The sequence below is a fragment of the Gasterosteus aculeatus genome, chromosome 1, assembly GCF_964276395.1.
Source record: "Gasterosteus aculeatus chromosome 1, fGasAcu3.hap1.1, whole genome shotgun sequence".
In the NCBI taxonomy this organism is placed as follows: Eukaryota; Metazoa; Chordata; class Actinopteri; order Perciformes; family Gasterosteidae; genus Gasterosteus; species Gasterosteus aculeatus.
Genome location: NC_135688.1, coordinates 29,474,194 through 29,488,917, shown reverse-complemented (window position 1 = coordinate 29,488,917; position 14,724 = coordinate 29,474,194). Strand labels below are relative to the sequence as shown.

General features: G+C 49.1%; 2 protein-coding genes across 4 annotated transcripts; one reads left to right on the top strand and one right to left on the bottom strand.

The window, feature by feature from the left end:
- Positions 1–409: 409 nt before the first annotated feature.
- Positions 410–6,890, top strand: slain1b (SLAIN motif family, member 1b). Of its 2 annotated transcripts, XM_040184049.2 has the most exons (9): positions 411–930; positions 1,695–1,831; positions 3,532–3,666; positions 3,753–3,866; positions 3,963–4,118; positions 4,361–4,723; positions 5,317–5,466; positions 5,542–5,839; positions 5,938–6,890. In XM_040184049.2, exons 1-9 carry the CDS (start codon positions 545–547, stop codon positions 6,011–6,013), a joined length of 1,815 nt encoding a protein of 604 aa, XP_040039983.2. In that variant the 5' UTR covers positions 411–544; the 3' UTR covers positions 6,014–6,890. The 2 variants fall into 2 exon arrangements, with proteins under 2 accessions (XP_077958498.1, XP_040039983.2); XM_078102372.1 differs by lacking the exon at positions 3,532–3,666 and having other exon boundaries at positions 410–930.
- A 4,118-nt stretch (positions 6,891–11,008) lies between these two features.
- nfkbiz (nuclear factor of kappa light polypeptide gene enhancer in B-cells inhibitor, zeta) lies at positions 11,009–14,678 on the bottom strand. Of its 2 annotated transcripts, XM_040178571.2 has the most exons (10): positions 14,454–14,621; positions 13,940–14,070; positions 13,270–13,544; positions 13,077–13,182; positions 12,855–13,001; positions 12,709–12,772; positions 12,453–12,622; positions 12,248–12,358; positions 11,992–12,159; positions 11,027–11,773 (listed from the first exon to the last, which is right to left on the bottom strand). In XM_040178571.2, exons 1-10 carry the CDS (start codon positions 14,482–14,484, stop codon positions 11,735–11,737), a joined length of 1,242 nt encoding a protein of 413 aa, XP_040034505.2. In that variant the 5' UTR covers positions 14,485–14,621; the 3' UTR covers positions 11,027–11,734. The 2 variants fall into 2 exon arrangements, with proteins under 2 accessions (XP_040034496.2, XP_040034505.2); XM_040178562.2 differs by having other exon boundaries at positions 11,009–11,773; positions 11,992–12,358; positions 13,940–14,025; positions 14,454–14,678.
- Positions 14,679–14,724: the final 46 nt, after the last annotated feature.

Sequence of the window (14,724 nt, the reverse complement as noted above, 5' to 3'; positions counted from 1 at the left end):
TCCAACACTTAAAACCATCAATTGGTAAAATCAATTGATTATAAATCTAGTTTTTCAGTGATTATTCTATCCTTGGCTGCAGGTAAATAACAAGGCGTCATAACCGGCTTCAGCCACAAGATGTCACCAAATACACACAGTGAGATTATGCTGATCTATAAGTATCAGTTCAGAGCGATCAGGTCGTTAATTGATCTGATAAATGGGTCACGATGCTCTGTGCGGTTCCTCTGCTACAAAACACGAGCAACGTGTTAAACGGTGTAAGATTAAAACGATAAAACAGGTTTTGTGGGTCTTATTTTAGGTATCGAACACCGATTGATGTACTGGCAGGTGCGACGCGTACCTGCGGTGGGTGACGTAGGCGGGGGCGGGGCGTGGAGGGGGGGGGGGAGGAGTCCAGACACGCGTACGAGAATACAACCGGAATAGCGTTCAGTGCGCGGGTGATGATCTCCGCCGCCGCCGCAGCAGCAGCAGCAGCATCTCGACGCGCCGCCCCCCCGCGAGGTCGCGGCTTTGTTACCGGTGTCCCGGTCCAATGGAGGCCGCGGTGCTGAGCCGCGCCGCGATGCCGCAGGTGGACCGCAACGGCAACACCGTGAACGCCGAGTTGGAGGTGAAGAAGCTGCAGCAGCTGGTCCGGAAGCTCGAGCGGCAGAACGCGCAGCTGAGGACGCGCGCCGGCCCGCCCGGCGGGTACCGCGACCCGGGCGGGTCCCGTCTCCACAGCCCCCCGCCGTCCTGCGGGTCAGTGTCGCCCCCGGGGGAGCCTTTCGGCTGTTTCCCCCCGTACGCAGGCGGGGATGGAGCGGCCGTGGAGGAGGAGGAGGAGGACGGGGGGGGGTCCGAGCCGTCGGTTCTGGATGAGCTGGAACTTTTGGACTTCGATCGTCTGCGCTGCGCGGACGAGTCCGACGAAACATGGTGACTGTTCTGATTTCTTTCCATGTGTTGCGTTAAATCTCGGGTGCTCGTCCTCGTCATTGCGCGCGGTTGCCTCATTGTGTCTGGATGCGAGGTGCCTGTTATCGGTGCGGCAACATCTCATCAGAATGTTCTTCCACCATTTTCACCAGTTCCTCTTTGCATTTCTAAATGCTATTACCTGAAACAGTCTTCTTCCACTGAATTGAGACCCATTTTAGGTTGTTGCAAAGACATCCGATCAGAACCTTTAGCTGAAGTGGTGTCACGTGACTCACCGAAACAAACCAACCGCCTTTGCTTTTGGTCCCATTAATGTATCTTCTTTGCTCAATCAGTGAGGTTGCATTTAGAAGATGAAGAATCTCTTTTAACGGATTAACCTGTTGCAAACATCTCTGGATAAATGAAGTGAAGACTCTGGTGCTGATGTGCTGACATTTACTCTCAAAGTCCTGCAATAAATTCCTACATTCATGTTTATTGTAACTGCTTTTAAGGTGTTTATTCCGCCTCGTGGCCTTTTTGGAGGCTGTAGCACTGCACTCAGGGGGGGTTGTAACATCTTGCCCACCCCATTGGTATAAGTGAGGGTGACGTCACACATATGAGGTCAAAGTCGCCTGCGAGGTGTAAACGGTGAGCGATTCTTTAGTTTGGAGGATCCACGTTGCGTGTCTGGGGGGGGGTCTGCGTGTCCCTTCAGGTCTGATGTCAGTGACGCTTGTGATCAGTGATTCAGTTCAGACTGTGTCTCCTTCCAGGTTATACGTGTCATCAAAAGCCAGAGAGCCCAGGGACGGCTCCGTCACCCCCCTGCAGTGGTGCCGGCGGGGGCTGCGCTGCCCCGAGTCAGAGGTGGAGGCCGCCAGAAGATCGCTGTCCCTCCGCCTGGAGCAAGGTACGGGACCCCGGGCTGCTTGTTCAGGGGAGGGACGGGGACCGTCTCTGGACGGGTGGGGTTGGGCGTCCTCTGACGGCTCAGTGAGGGACATCGCACCTGCTTGTTCTTTTTATTTGATTTGGTACCAGACTGTGAAGAGCATCACCTCGCTTTGTGTGTCGGTGCTGGTTTATAGGGCAGGAGGCCTCTTCTTTGACTCGCCTCTCCAGTAGCGTTGGCCTTAATGGACCAGAATGCATTGCAGACGCAGGAGTCTCGGTTCGAAGGTGTGCAGATCCGGTGGCTGTTTGAGGGATGAAGGATGAAGGAGTTTCTCTGCCTCCTCGAATAAGAAATGCAGAATTCAGATGGATGTATTGGAGTGTAGCTGTAAATGCAGCTCACCTCACTGCCACTAAGCACTCAGCGGGATCCTCCACCTTCCAGACAGCAATCGGTCCACTTCCAGCAGCGCTAAGCGGATCAGGCCGGGGTCACCTGACATGCGTGATTACCTTCATCGCGTCCTGCACCACAGAGGAGGAAGAGGAAGGAGCAGAGCTGTGGCGCTGAGCTCTGGAGAATCCGCCTGCCGCCGCGGTTCAACCCGGCAATATCCTCAAAGGCCTGTGAATCAGCGTTCAGTGTCGTCATGGTTACCGCACGCTCCGCCGATGGGCCTTGAATAAAAATAGATTTCATCTCTGGAGCTTATCGATGACCGACCCGGAATCGGATGTTGTGTGTGTGGGTGGAGGCTCCAGCCCGTGGGTGGAGGGCTGCATGTGATGTGTGAACAGATGCTGCTTCAGCTGAACATGCAGCTCAGCATCAAGGTGGAGTTGGTGGAGGTGGTGCTGGACCACTCTCACTTAAAGATGTGGCCAAACTCTCCTTTCATGAAATGTGTCCCGGTGGTTCAATAAATACTTAATCTGTTAGAACGCCTGCGTTTCCCCCCCCCCCACCACCCCCCCTCCCCATGCTAACAGCTACATGCTATCGCTCTTCAACAGCTCTTACCCCGTGAGCTAAGGAAAGGCCGTTGCCATGGAAACTGTTTACATGACAGGATTGCAACCCCTCCCTCCTTGTTTTTGCTGTAAGTGGCTTATATTCACACAGGTAGCCGTGTGTGTGTGTGTGTGTGTGTGTGTGTGTGTGTGTGTGTGTGTGTGTGTGTGTGTGTGTGTGTGTGTGTGTGTGTGTGTGTGTGTGTGTGTGTGTGTGTGTGTGTGTGTGTGTGTGTGTGTGTGTGTGTGTGTGTGTGTGTGGCTCTGCAGCAGGTACGCCTGCAGCGAGGTAGCGGGTCGCTCTGAGTTCAATGCGGCGTTGTTCTTTTGTGCGGCGCTCTTGAATGGAGCCGTTGGTGACAGTCACGCGGCTGGTGAGGAAACCCTCCCCCAGAGAGGCTCTCCGCACTGGGCATGTTGGGAGGTTAATGCATGTGACCGTGTGACTGGTTTACTCGCGTGACTCTCGCCTCCGTTCATTTTCTACATTACAGGGAAAAGAAAAATAACATTTGGTTTCGTGCAACCGCATTCTGCCAGAAATGAGCCTTCCTGCTTTAACCAAGAGCGATTCTCTTGGGGGAGGAAGGTGGTTTATGGGAAATGTAGTCGCTCCATGGGGACGTGTGTTCGGGGCCCTTTTGTAATCCACATAAACCAGATGTTTCTAACCGCTCGGTGTGAATGTCCCCTCTGCTTCCTCAGTCTCCAGGTGGCGTAGCTCCTTGTCCAGCCCCTTTTCCACCTCCTCCCCTGTACCTCCTCTGAGACGAGTGGCCCCCATCAGTTCTTCCACTCCGTCCAAACCCTGCTCCACCCCCCAGTCGGCGGAGCGACGCGGTAACTCTGCGCTTTGCCTCCGATGCTGAAGCGGCTCTGACAAATATTCACGTTATTGATCCTCCGGTTTCTCGCTGCCTTCGCAGCTCCGTCCTTCTCCTCCCCGCTCCACCCTGGCCTCCATCGGGCGCTGAGTCCTGTGGGGAAGGATCTCCCCCCCGCGTCAGAGAGGACCCCCGCGTTCGTCCCCGCCTACCGCGGTAAGCCTCGCCTTCTCGCCCTCCACATCATCAAACCGATGTCCAGACGAATGAAGGATAGACTGAGTCGTCACAGGGTTTGCTTGTTTTTTGCAGGCGTCCGGCGCTCCGCCCTCAGAGCCCAGGCCTCCGTGGACGGGGACCTCAGCTCTTCTGGGCTGGAGGACGACGACGACGACGACTCCATCGCTCTGGGATACAAGCTGCAGGACCTCACCGACGTCCAGGTCATGGCCCGCCTGCAGGAGGAGAGTAGGTTCTTCGCAGGCAGTCTAGAAAAGAACTGTGTGATGTTTCTTCTGTGGGTACCAACTGTCTTCTTCTGTCCACCCGTCTCTCCTCCTCCCGCCTTTTCTAATACTGTAACATATGGCAACAGACCTCAGAGCTCATCGCTACTTCAGCTTTATTAACCCCAAAAGGTGATGATTGTGTGTGTGTGTGTGTGTGTGTGTGTGTGTCTGTGCGCTGGTCCTTATGTCTCGCTCCCCCAGGTCTAAGGCAGGACTACGCCTGCACGTCGTCCCTGCTGGCCAACCGCCGCAGCCAGAGCTTCACCTTCCAGCTCAGCGCCGGCCGCGACCCGGGCGAGGAAGACGAGGAGGAGGACGACGGAGACTACGGCCTCCTGCCGCCGCCGCAGCCGCGCCTCACCCGCCTGCCGCACTCCCGCACCTTCGGCAGCATGCGGGACTGGCGAAGAAGCACCGGCTCGCTGTCAACCCCGCCCTCCGCCCCGTGCAGCACGCCGCCGTGCCCCTCCGCAGGGTTCGCCCTCCAAGCTCCGCCCCCGACGCCGGGACCAGAGTCGAGAGTGGGAGGCCTCTGCGCGGCCGAGCGGCTCGGCTTCAGGTCAGGTGAGGAGAGAGCCGCTTTCCAACCCCCCCCCCCCCGTGCACCGCCCGCTGATGTAGCGCTTAGCGACCGGCTAAAAAGCGGCTGAACATTGTAAAAGTGGAATGAATTCAGATTCGTCTTTGATATTTTTTTGTGTTATGAAAGAGAAGAAGAAACACGCTGACGGTCAGTAGCACTAATCGATTATCTCTGTCGCTGTGTGTGTTGGGGGGGAAACATCCAGCCGAATCTGACCGTAAGTGGACATTATTCACCAAAAAGTCTTGACCTCAAACATGTATCATGTCCTAGTAACCATCTTAATTCCCATTGAAGTTCTTTGTCATTTATTTCATTTAACGGTCATTGCCGCCTTCCCCCACTGCGTCCTCTTAGTAACCGTCTAAGCCTCTTGTGCAACCCTAAAGCCTCCGACTGGCGTGTGTTTGAGAGTTTGATGGGATCAGGGTTAGTGTCTGTCTGACTCGGGGGCGGAGGTGGCGCCTCATGGTTCCGTACGCTTGTTCGTCCTCTGTTCTTCGGCGTGTCCGTAACGTTCCGCTCGGCACGATGCTCTCGATTTGAACCCTGATTGTTTTTCCTTGTCGGTCAGCCAAGCTGCGGAGGAGCATGCCCAACCTCGTCAGAGCTCCCAGCATGCCCTGCGTGCCCGGGCCAACCCCTCCCGGTGCCTCCCCCTCTCTGCTCCGTAACAGCCAGAGCTTTGACTCGTGCGGCGCGCTGGCTCGCCTGCACTCCTCCAGTAAGATTCTCCCTCGAGCCTCGTGGTCGCCCGACGCCGCGCGGCCAAACGGTCTGAACGCCATCTTTTTGTCAGTCCCCTCCCCAGGCCAGCTGCAGCACCGGGTCCACAGCGTGGGGAACTTCCCCTCGTTGTCGCGGCGGCCGGCGAAGGCCACGGCCTACGTCAGTCCCACCGTGAAGGCCGCCGCCGCCGCCCCCGACTGTTTCAATCTGGGCAGCAGTGGCATTCCGGTGCTCGGTAAAACTCTGGGTGGGGCGGCGGCGGCGGGCTCCGCCCCAAACACGCCCCGCAGCGGCCTGCCCCGCCCCGCCTCACTCTTTTGCCCCCAGAGCTCCACCCCCCTGGGCAAGCTGGGGCAACCGCCGCGGAGGTAAACATCCTCCGTTAATATTAATATTGTCAAATGAGAAAATGTTCTTTTTTTTTGTTTCGTGACGGGTGATTTTAGGTTTTATTTTATTTCCTCAGCTTACTGACGCCCCCAAAGAGCTTCTCCACCCTCAGTGCCCTGCGGGACAGCAGCTGGAGAGACGGCTGCTACTGATGAATGGGTGACTGGTGCAGTGGCGACCCCGCTGGCTGGGGTGACCCCCCCCCCCACACACACACACACACACACACCGCCGTAAAACCTTCACTCTGCATAGAACATCCCAACGTCACTCAAAGGGCATCCGTTCGATTCTATGCAGAGCTTCTTCGGGGAAGGCGGGTCGTGATGATTGACAGCTCGTCCCTGTCGGACTGGTCTGTGCCAAGAGGGAGTTGTTCCCTGTTGCCCCGGTGCAATAAGCCTCTGGCTGTGGGGTGCTAGTAATACTAAACTGCTAAAGACTGCTGCTGGTTGTTATTAGGAAAGCTTCACAGTACTGTGTGTATTTATACATTTTAAATGACATTTTTAAACTAATCAGGTGTTTGTTTCGTTTCCCTGTGATGCTGCTAACGATGGATAGTTTTCTGTCCTTTGGCCACATTTGGGGGTCCGTTTTACAAGAAATTAAAGTACGTATTTGTGTACAAAGCTAAATATTAATTGTGCTAATTATATATAATTGAATTTTAAATGTGACCAAAAGTAACATGTCTGACTGTTTACAAATTTGTGTTCCGATATAAACTGCATATTAACACTTTAAAATAGTAAAATGCCCTAAAAAGGATCCGTTCCTGTTGCACTTTGTATGAATCTGATATTTGTATGTTCTATTCACTAATGTTGGCACTTTCTCTCACATTTCTGGCTTCTGGATTTAAGGAGAGCTTTCACAGGTGTACACGTCCCCATGTAGCACCCTGCTTTGTAATATTATTCTCAAATGACCGTCACCATGGCACGTTTCACCAAACCCAGACACTTTTGTTACTGTGACGGACTAAATGACTGAAACATTCTAATAAAAACGACTTTCTCCATATTACCTCATGACTATATCCCTCCATTTATTTATTATATTTAATAAAAGCCATTTAACACTTTGATTCCTGACGTGCGTGAGTTGTTTGACGCTGGGTTTTGCGCCGTTACTATTAACAACATCGATGTTAATTCGCACTGAAATGTGGGTCCATAGAGCTTGTGTAAGGTTTTCACTTGTGGTGAGTAAATAATACGTCAGTGGAGGTGTCTTAATGCAGTTTATTCAACAAATCTTCAAAACGCATTCTTAATTAAGAGCACATTAGTCCTTTTTCTAGCTTAAGACACTCTGCCAACCTGGGCAATTATCAGTTTCCTTTTCTACTCTATTTCACACCTATCAAGTCCATAGACGCCACACCGCAACATACATTTCAAGGTTTTAAGGCTTTTCCAAGAAGTACAAAAACATTTTTTTTGTCGTAGCATTTGAACAGTTGTATCAGAGTTCCCTTTAGATGTAATCTGTCCGTCAAATGATCTTTGTGCAAAGGTAAGATAGAGCTACAGTATATCAGCATACAAGAATATCTAAATATTGTTGACAATCTTTTTAGTTTTCTGTTACGTTACCGTCTCATCCATAAACATGCTTAATGTCAAAGTTACAGATAGTTAAATGAACGATTTAGCAGATAAATTTTGAAGTCTCAGTAAATGACTCCCAATAAAATAATTTATATTTTTGATGGAGGATTGAATACATCTTCCATCAAACTATCCATTGACCAAACTGAAGCGCTGTCATTGTACATTTAAGTATTTCCTGATGGGCCTCTGGGTTTTTTCAATGACGTTTTTTGACCTGTTTCTTTACTTTTTTCAAAATATTTTTGACATATCTTTTTTTAATTATTTTTCATGACATTTTGTGACCCTACATACACTTTTGCTTTCAAAATATTTTGATGCACAACTTTATCTCAGGTTTGTTATGAAGGTCCTGCCAGCTCACAAACTGATGACCTGTGGTAGATGTGGACCTTGAAGCTGACGTTACTGCCCATTTACACATTTCATTTGTCGTTCACAGAGGACTTCAAATTCAGTATAAAGCAACAGCAGTGATGCTAATTAGCAATTAAGGGACTTCATCATAGATGAAAGATTCAAAAGATTCTTGAACATGCCATCTAAACTCCAGTCACATCTCCTTGTGTTTTTGCATAACCCTTGGGTCCACTTCTCTGAAACAACCAGTGGGGACAAAGCCCCCACTACTACCTCCACGGCAGTGCACTCAAGACCTGGCAGCAGTGGGATTTGAACCCACTAGCAGTTACAGAGGTTTTGGCCACTGCACTCACCACTACGCCACCAGTCCTGCTCACATTTGGGAAACTTTGTTTATCCTATTTAACCTTGAGAATATGAGTTAAACCTCAAAACTATTTCAAATGTTTAGACTTAACTGCTGGGCTTGAACCCACAAGTGCAGGTTAGAGTCAGCAGCACTTCAGTTTTCCAGCTGTGCTACCTCACCACACAGTAATCTGCTGTTTGTTTCTCCTATTTAACCTTGAGAATGTGAGTTGAACCTCAAAACTCTTCTAAAGAGCAAAGACTAGTTTCCATGAGTGGGCTTGAACCCACAACCTACACATACAGGTTAGAGTCAACATCTATTCAGCTGCGCCACCTCATCACACAAACCCCAAACTGTTTCAAAGCATAAGGCACATCAGCATGAACCCACAACATCAGGTTGGAGCCTGCAGCCCTTAAGCGGTTCTCTTGTGCTATTAAGCCACATGCCTCATAATGTCTTGTATTAGACCTTGCGATTGCTGACTAAACCTCAAAAGTGTTTCTAAGGTTCACAGGACCTGTGACTGTACTGAGATGGTAGATAGAGGTCCTCGATCTATTCAGCCCTCTGCAGGTTCTGGGTTCACTTCTGAGGCACTGTGAAATGTGATGTTTGGTTCCTGCTGTCAGATCTGCAAATATTCTAGATAAATGTGTGATTTGATCATATGTTGTAAAACACTGTTAGGTGGAACAAATTAGGTGGCTCAGAGTGATAAATGAATAGTCTGGAGTCCAGACGTTATGTGTTCAAGGCCCAAAGAAAGGAGACAACCATAGAAGGAACGCAGCATCAGATCAGTTAGCTCATTGTGGTAATAGAACACTTAGGATGCAGGAGGTTGTGGGTTCAATCCTCATGTGCTGTGGTGACTTTTAAGATCCAAAACGAAGAAGACTAGTCCGCAATGAAGCAGAGACACGTGTCCCAGCAGATAGCTGAAGATGACTGCCCAGTGAACATGAGGTTGTGGGTTCTCGTCTTACGCAGGGCAGCGATTTTTGAGGTCATTCAGCCAAAGAAGAAGAAGAAGTCAAAGGCAACAGAGGAACATGTGTGGGGGTGAATGACATGGTGGCGTGGTTACGCTGTCCCCAATTTGAGTGGCATCAGCCCGGGTTCGATCCCCACTGCAGAGAGGACATCAGTGTGCGTCGCCCTGGTAGAGTAGAGACGTCTGTCTCCTCCCGGCTTTCAATGAGACACACGCAGGCCGGTTATGCAAAGGTCTATTTTACTAAAAATGTAACCCTCCCTCCCCCGTTAAAGTTACTTCTCAGAGTAACTACAGAGCAGAAGAAGAAACCCGTCGTCCTCAAGTCTAGAAACTGCGCCCTCGTGTGGAGAGAAGACAAGCACCATATTAGAAAATGGATCAAATTCACATACTGTTATGAATACTACAACAAATACAACAAGTTGTCATGACTGAACACAAACTATATTAGTACATTTTATGGCAAACAATAATATGACTGATAAAAACAATGTTAAAGATACAATCTGTTAAACTCGACAAGGACGTTTTCATGATATTAATAAAATACTAGAATGTTTTTTAAAACATTATTATATTATATACATATTTTTATGATGTTTGTAGGCATAACAGTGTGATACGTCATTGGCTTTTTATACTTATTTATTACTTTTTAACGGCATACCAGACCAGGTTTTTGATGACTTGAGGCTTTCAGGAGCTTTTTGTGGAATACTGTACTATAATAACCGCTACTAGTAATAATTTATTTGACAACTAATGTCTCCTCCAGGACCTTCAAGTGTCTCTGATCATTCAGTACAACGAACACGAGACATTTAGACACAAGCTTCAAGAGGCTCGGTTCCCGATTTCAAAATAAAGAAGTAATTATATGTATATTGTAACTGCCCTGAATCCTCTCTACACCATCGACTGAATAAAAGGCTAAACAAAATAAAATAGTTATCTATATTTTTGGTTCACTTAGGTTTCCACACTCTGTTAATTTAGTCTTCAACCTCGTTGTTTTGCAGCTGCTCCTCCAACATTTTCCAACAAAAAAACATTTTAAAGACACACAATCGTTAAAATATAAAAAACACTGACAAAAGAATCATTTAAACGGGCACAGCAGCATCATTCCATGTGATAGACGGAGGGCGCCACCTAGTGTTCAACACAAGGAAATGAATCTCTTTAAGGATGGAGAGAAACTACAGAAAACGTAGTTTGATTTATGAAATATTTTGTTATAAAGCAAGTGAACCACAATGCGTCCAGTTACCCAACAAGCGGCTAATGTGAGCAACAGAGTCCAACTTTGGGATTAGAAATCAATCAGTTCATAACTTAATGATATAACAGGACATCCTGTTATTTCTTATATTCAGCTGTTAAGCCATTAAATGTGACGTCATAACTCACCAGCAGCGTCCGCCGTCGGTCTCCTTTCTCCCGGCGGAAGTTACAGCTCAGGTGCTTGTCGGCCATCTTGGACGCGTCATCAACCCGCGCTAAATAGTGACGTCATTACACCACCAGGGGGTCTTATTATTTCATTATTTATAACCGTTTCTGACATGAGTACTTGAGCATGTTTATGAAGGGTTACTGTACAACGTCCATCATGATCTACTGACAATAATTTCAAGGGGAATAATCATTAAGTGTGACGTCATTAAAGGCGTTCATAACGCCATTTTAACTGTAACTGCTGCATATTGAGCTTATTGGATATCTATCACAACATGTCCAAAATCTATGTGATATCCTTTAAATATCCTGTTGAGAACCAGTGATGAAAACAAAACTGAATCATGCAAGAACGTCAACAAACAAAAAACGCTAAAATCTTTATTAGGAAAACAATTCTCACATTGATCATTTGAGCCATTTAGATTAAAATACAACGTAAAACATGTATGTTGGTCTAAAAAACAAATGAAACACCTCCCTTTAAGTTTAAGTCCAACAAATATTTCTCAGTAAAATGTCTTCTTTTTGTAATCTACATCCTTTTTACTCCATATCCCCCACCAAAAGATTTAAACAACTCACAACAAAATATCTTCAAACTATCTTATGATGTAATGTACAATAATCATTTGTGTTGTCACAATGTTTTCTACATCAAATACAATATCCAACCATAAGGAAAATCCATGCACATATAGTAAATAAACACAATTACCTCCAATATTTAAAACTGTAAATGTATTTACAAGTACGAACATTTTCAATTCAAGATGAAAAAAATAAACCAATATATGCAGAAATGAAAAACAGTAAAACGCCCTCAAACTAAAGTAAACCCACGATTTAATCCTGCATAAATATGAAAGAACACGTCGGCATTAATAGATGTATTTTAATCTCAAACGTATAAATTTAATTCCCATTACACAAAGGTTGGCTCAAAAGGATTCCCACTTTTCTTTGGACATTACGTAGTAATGAACAATGACATGTTTCACAGAAACAACCTGCATCTGCCGCGTTGGCAAATAATATGATAGATTGGACCGTCTGACTGACAGTGTTTTTGAGCTGCTCTTCAAATATTCAAATATTTCCCCTTCAGGATCTTCCGCACCTGAAAAAAAGAAACCATCACTAGTACCTGGTTCTCAACAGACATGCACATTAACTCATGAAGCCCGTCAACATGTTTGTTATTAACTTGTTTCACTGCTTTACGGTCTGAATATTTTCACATCTTCCTGCTTATGCAAGAAGGATGTGGTTGTGTAACAGTGTTTGCTTCCCATCGCGCTGCTGTAATCATTAATTTACCCCCCCCCCGTCCTCTACCTTTTCACCAGCGGGTCCTTGTGGCACCAGCTGACACGGCAGTTCGTTCTCAAAGTTCCGGGCGCCGGGGTCGGCGCCGCTCCTCATCAGCAGCTTCGCGGCCTCCACTTGAGCGTCGCGCTTCTGCAAAGAGCAGACGATGTGCAGCGCCGTGTTCCCGCTGAACGTCTGAAACACACACACACACACACATGCAGAAGAGCTTCACACGTGCGACGCTCACGCTGTCGCGTTGTCGCGCCACTCGACCACTTGCCTGGGCATCGACGAGCGCCGGCGAGGACGGCTGCGCGAGGAAGACGCGCAGCAGCTCGACGTTGGCCTCCTCGGAAGCCATGTGGAGACACGTCCGTCCACTTTTTAGATCCTGCAGACGAGAGCGAGGTGAGGCCCACGTGGCGACGCAACACGACCCCCCCCCGCATCCCTCGCCCCACCCCCCTCCCTCCCTCGACCGTCACCTTCGCCCCGCAGGAAGCGCCCATGAGCAGCAGAGTCCTGATGCACTCAAAATACGTCTGCTTCCCCCGCAGCAGCTCCTGGGCCCGGTGCGAGCAGAGACCCGCGGGACTCCTCAGCTCTTTAACGGCGGCGTTGTGAGACAACAGCGCCGCATGCAGCGGGGTCAGACCTGCCGAGAGAGAGAGAGAGAGCGGCGTGTCATCACGGGGACGCGAGAGTGACGCCGGCGCTTCACTCACACGAGACGAAACCCACCGTCGTAGTTGAACATCTCGACGTCAACGGGCTCGCCGCTCCCCATCAGGGTCCTGCGGATGCTCTGTGAAATACACCCCGGTGTTCCGTGTTCAACGTGCTGTGTGACGAGGTACTTGCCCCGCGACTCATCGGTTGAATCTCACCTGGAGGCTGAGAAGGTGTCCTTTCTCGGCGCACAGGTGCAACGGAGAGCGTCCCCAGTAGTCCCGGGCGTTGACCTGGGCCCCGTGGGTCAGCAGGTCGCGGACTATCAGGTGCTGATCGGTGGCGGCTGCAATCTGAAGAGCCGTCTGCGCAGAAGAGCAGAGGTTCACGGTCTCTTAGGCTTCCCGTTCACCGGTCGGGGCGTTGCGGTGTTGCTGTACCTGTCCGTTGTGCTCCTTCATGTCCAGGGAGCCACACTGGGCCATGTGCGCCGCCAGCGCGTAAGCGAGGGCCCGTCGACCTTGAGCCACCGCGATGTGGAGGAACCTGTCGGGGCGGGAAAGGAAACGGCGGTTTTATGATCCGCTCGGGGATCTCATTCGCGTTTTCGGGCCGCCTGCGTCGCCAACGTACGTGTCGTCGTCCGCGTCCTGCATGACGAGCAGCTCAGGAGAAAGTCCTCCGACCTTCTGCATCTCCCGCTGGATTTGCCAGTGGAACAGGGTGAACTCCGGGGCCGTTTGTGCGTGCGGGGCCGGATGTTGATGCGGACCGTTTTCGGGGCCAGAGGTGCAGAGGCGATGGGCGAGGTGGGAGTTCGGCGGCGCGGGGCGGCCCAGCAGGTGAGGGTTCTCACATTTCGCATATTTGAATGCAGAATTCTGGTCATCCTGTGAGCAGTTCCATCTCTGAAAGACGTTCATGTTTTTGGTTTCTGCTCGCAGAGGAATGCTCGACTCCTCCTTCCTCATATTTTAGGAACTCAAGTCATTCCTCATTAACAAAACTAAATCGGTCAACACGTTTATGCAGAAATAATTAACATATAATCGGGAATCATAAACGAGGCCCACTGCTCTCAAAAGACACTTGAAGAAATCCGATCATTTGGTTTACAAACGTCAGAAAGCAGTTGACATGCAGGTAAAGAATAAACTGCACATGTCGCTTTTGTCACGATTGTTTCTTTGTTGGGAGTAATTTGGTTTGAACAACGGTTAAATGGGGAAATGTGCTTAATATCACTTGAGGGGACTTGACTGTTGAACGTCTTCTCGACCTCTCTGACATTCCTGTGTCTTACCCGTCTCATCGTTAGCAGCTCTTTCACGGTCCTCTTCTGTGCGGCTGGGACGTATTCTGCTGGTCTGGGATCAGCGATCAGAAAGCCTGCGGACATGTAAAGCTGGTTGTTGGATAAAGATCCTTCACCAGCTGGAAGCAGCTGGGTTCAAAGGTCCAGGTGAAATGAAGAATACTACATGATGAAAATGCTCCTTGAGGACGGTACCAGAGTGGATGTGTGACTGGAGGTAAATGAGCAGTCAGGCACAAACACAACAGGGTGATTTCAGAGTAAAATTTAGAAGAATCAAATTCCATTAAGCCTTCTTGTCCATCGGAGCAGAGACGGCATTTGTTGACTTAATGTGCGTCATGACAACTTGAAACCACTCAAAGTTATTGTCGGGTTAGTTTAATGTGAGTCTGGCAAAACAATACAAGTGGAATCAAACGTTCAGGAACAAGAAAATGATCCGTTTTAATTTCAGCATTTTAAAACCATTTCCCTCCGATCACAAAGCGCGAACACTGACCTTTATCCTCCTGCCTGAAGTCGGACCCCATCGGCAGATTCTGGCTTCCTCGGGTCGCTGTTCCCTCTTGGCTTCAAAAGGTGCAATGAGTCATTTATAAGCGAAGTTCTTCCTTCTCTCACACACCTGGAACGTAAAGTGGCAGAGCAACGAAACGGAAACGGCCGAGTCAACGTTCATCTTATTACAGCGAGATCACAAACGAGGAACAACCGCCACACAAATGACTCAACTTCCTGGTAGACCGGTTAGCGATGGGTCTCCAACCAGT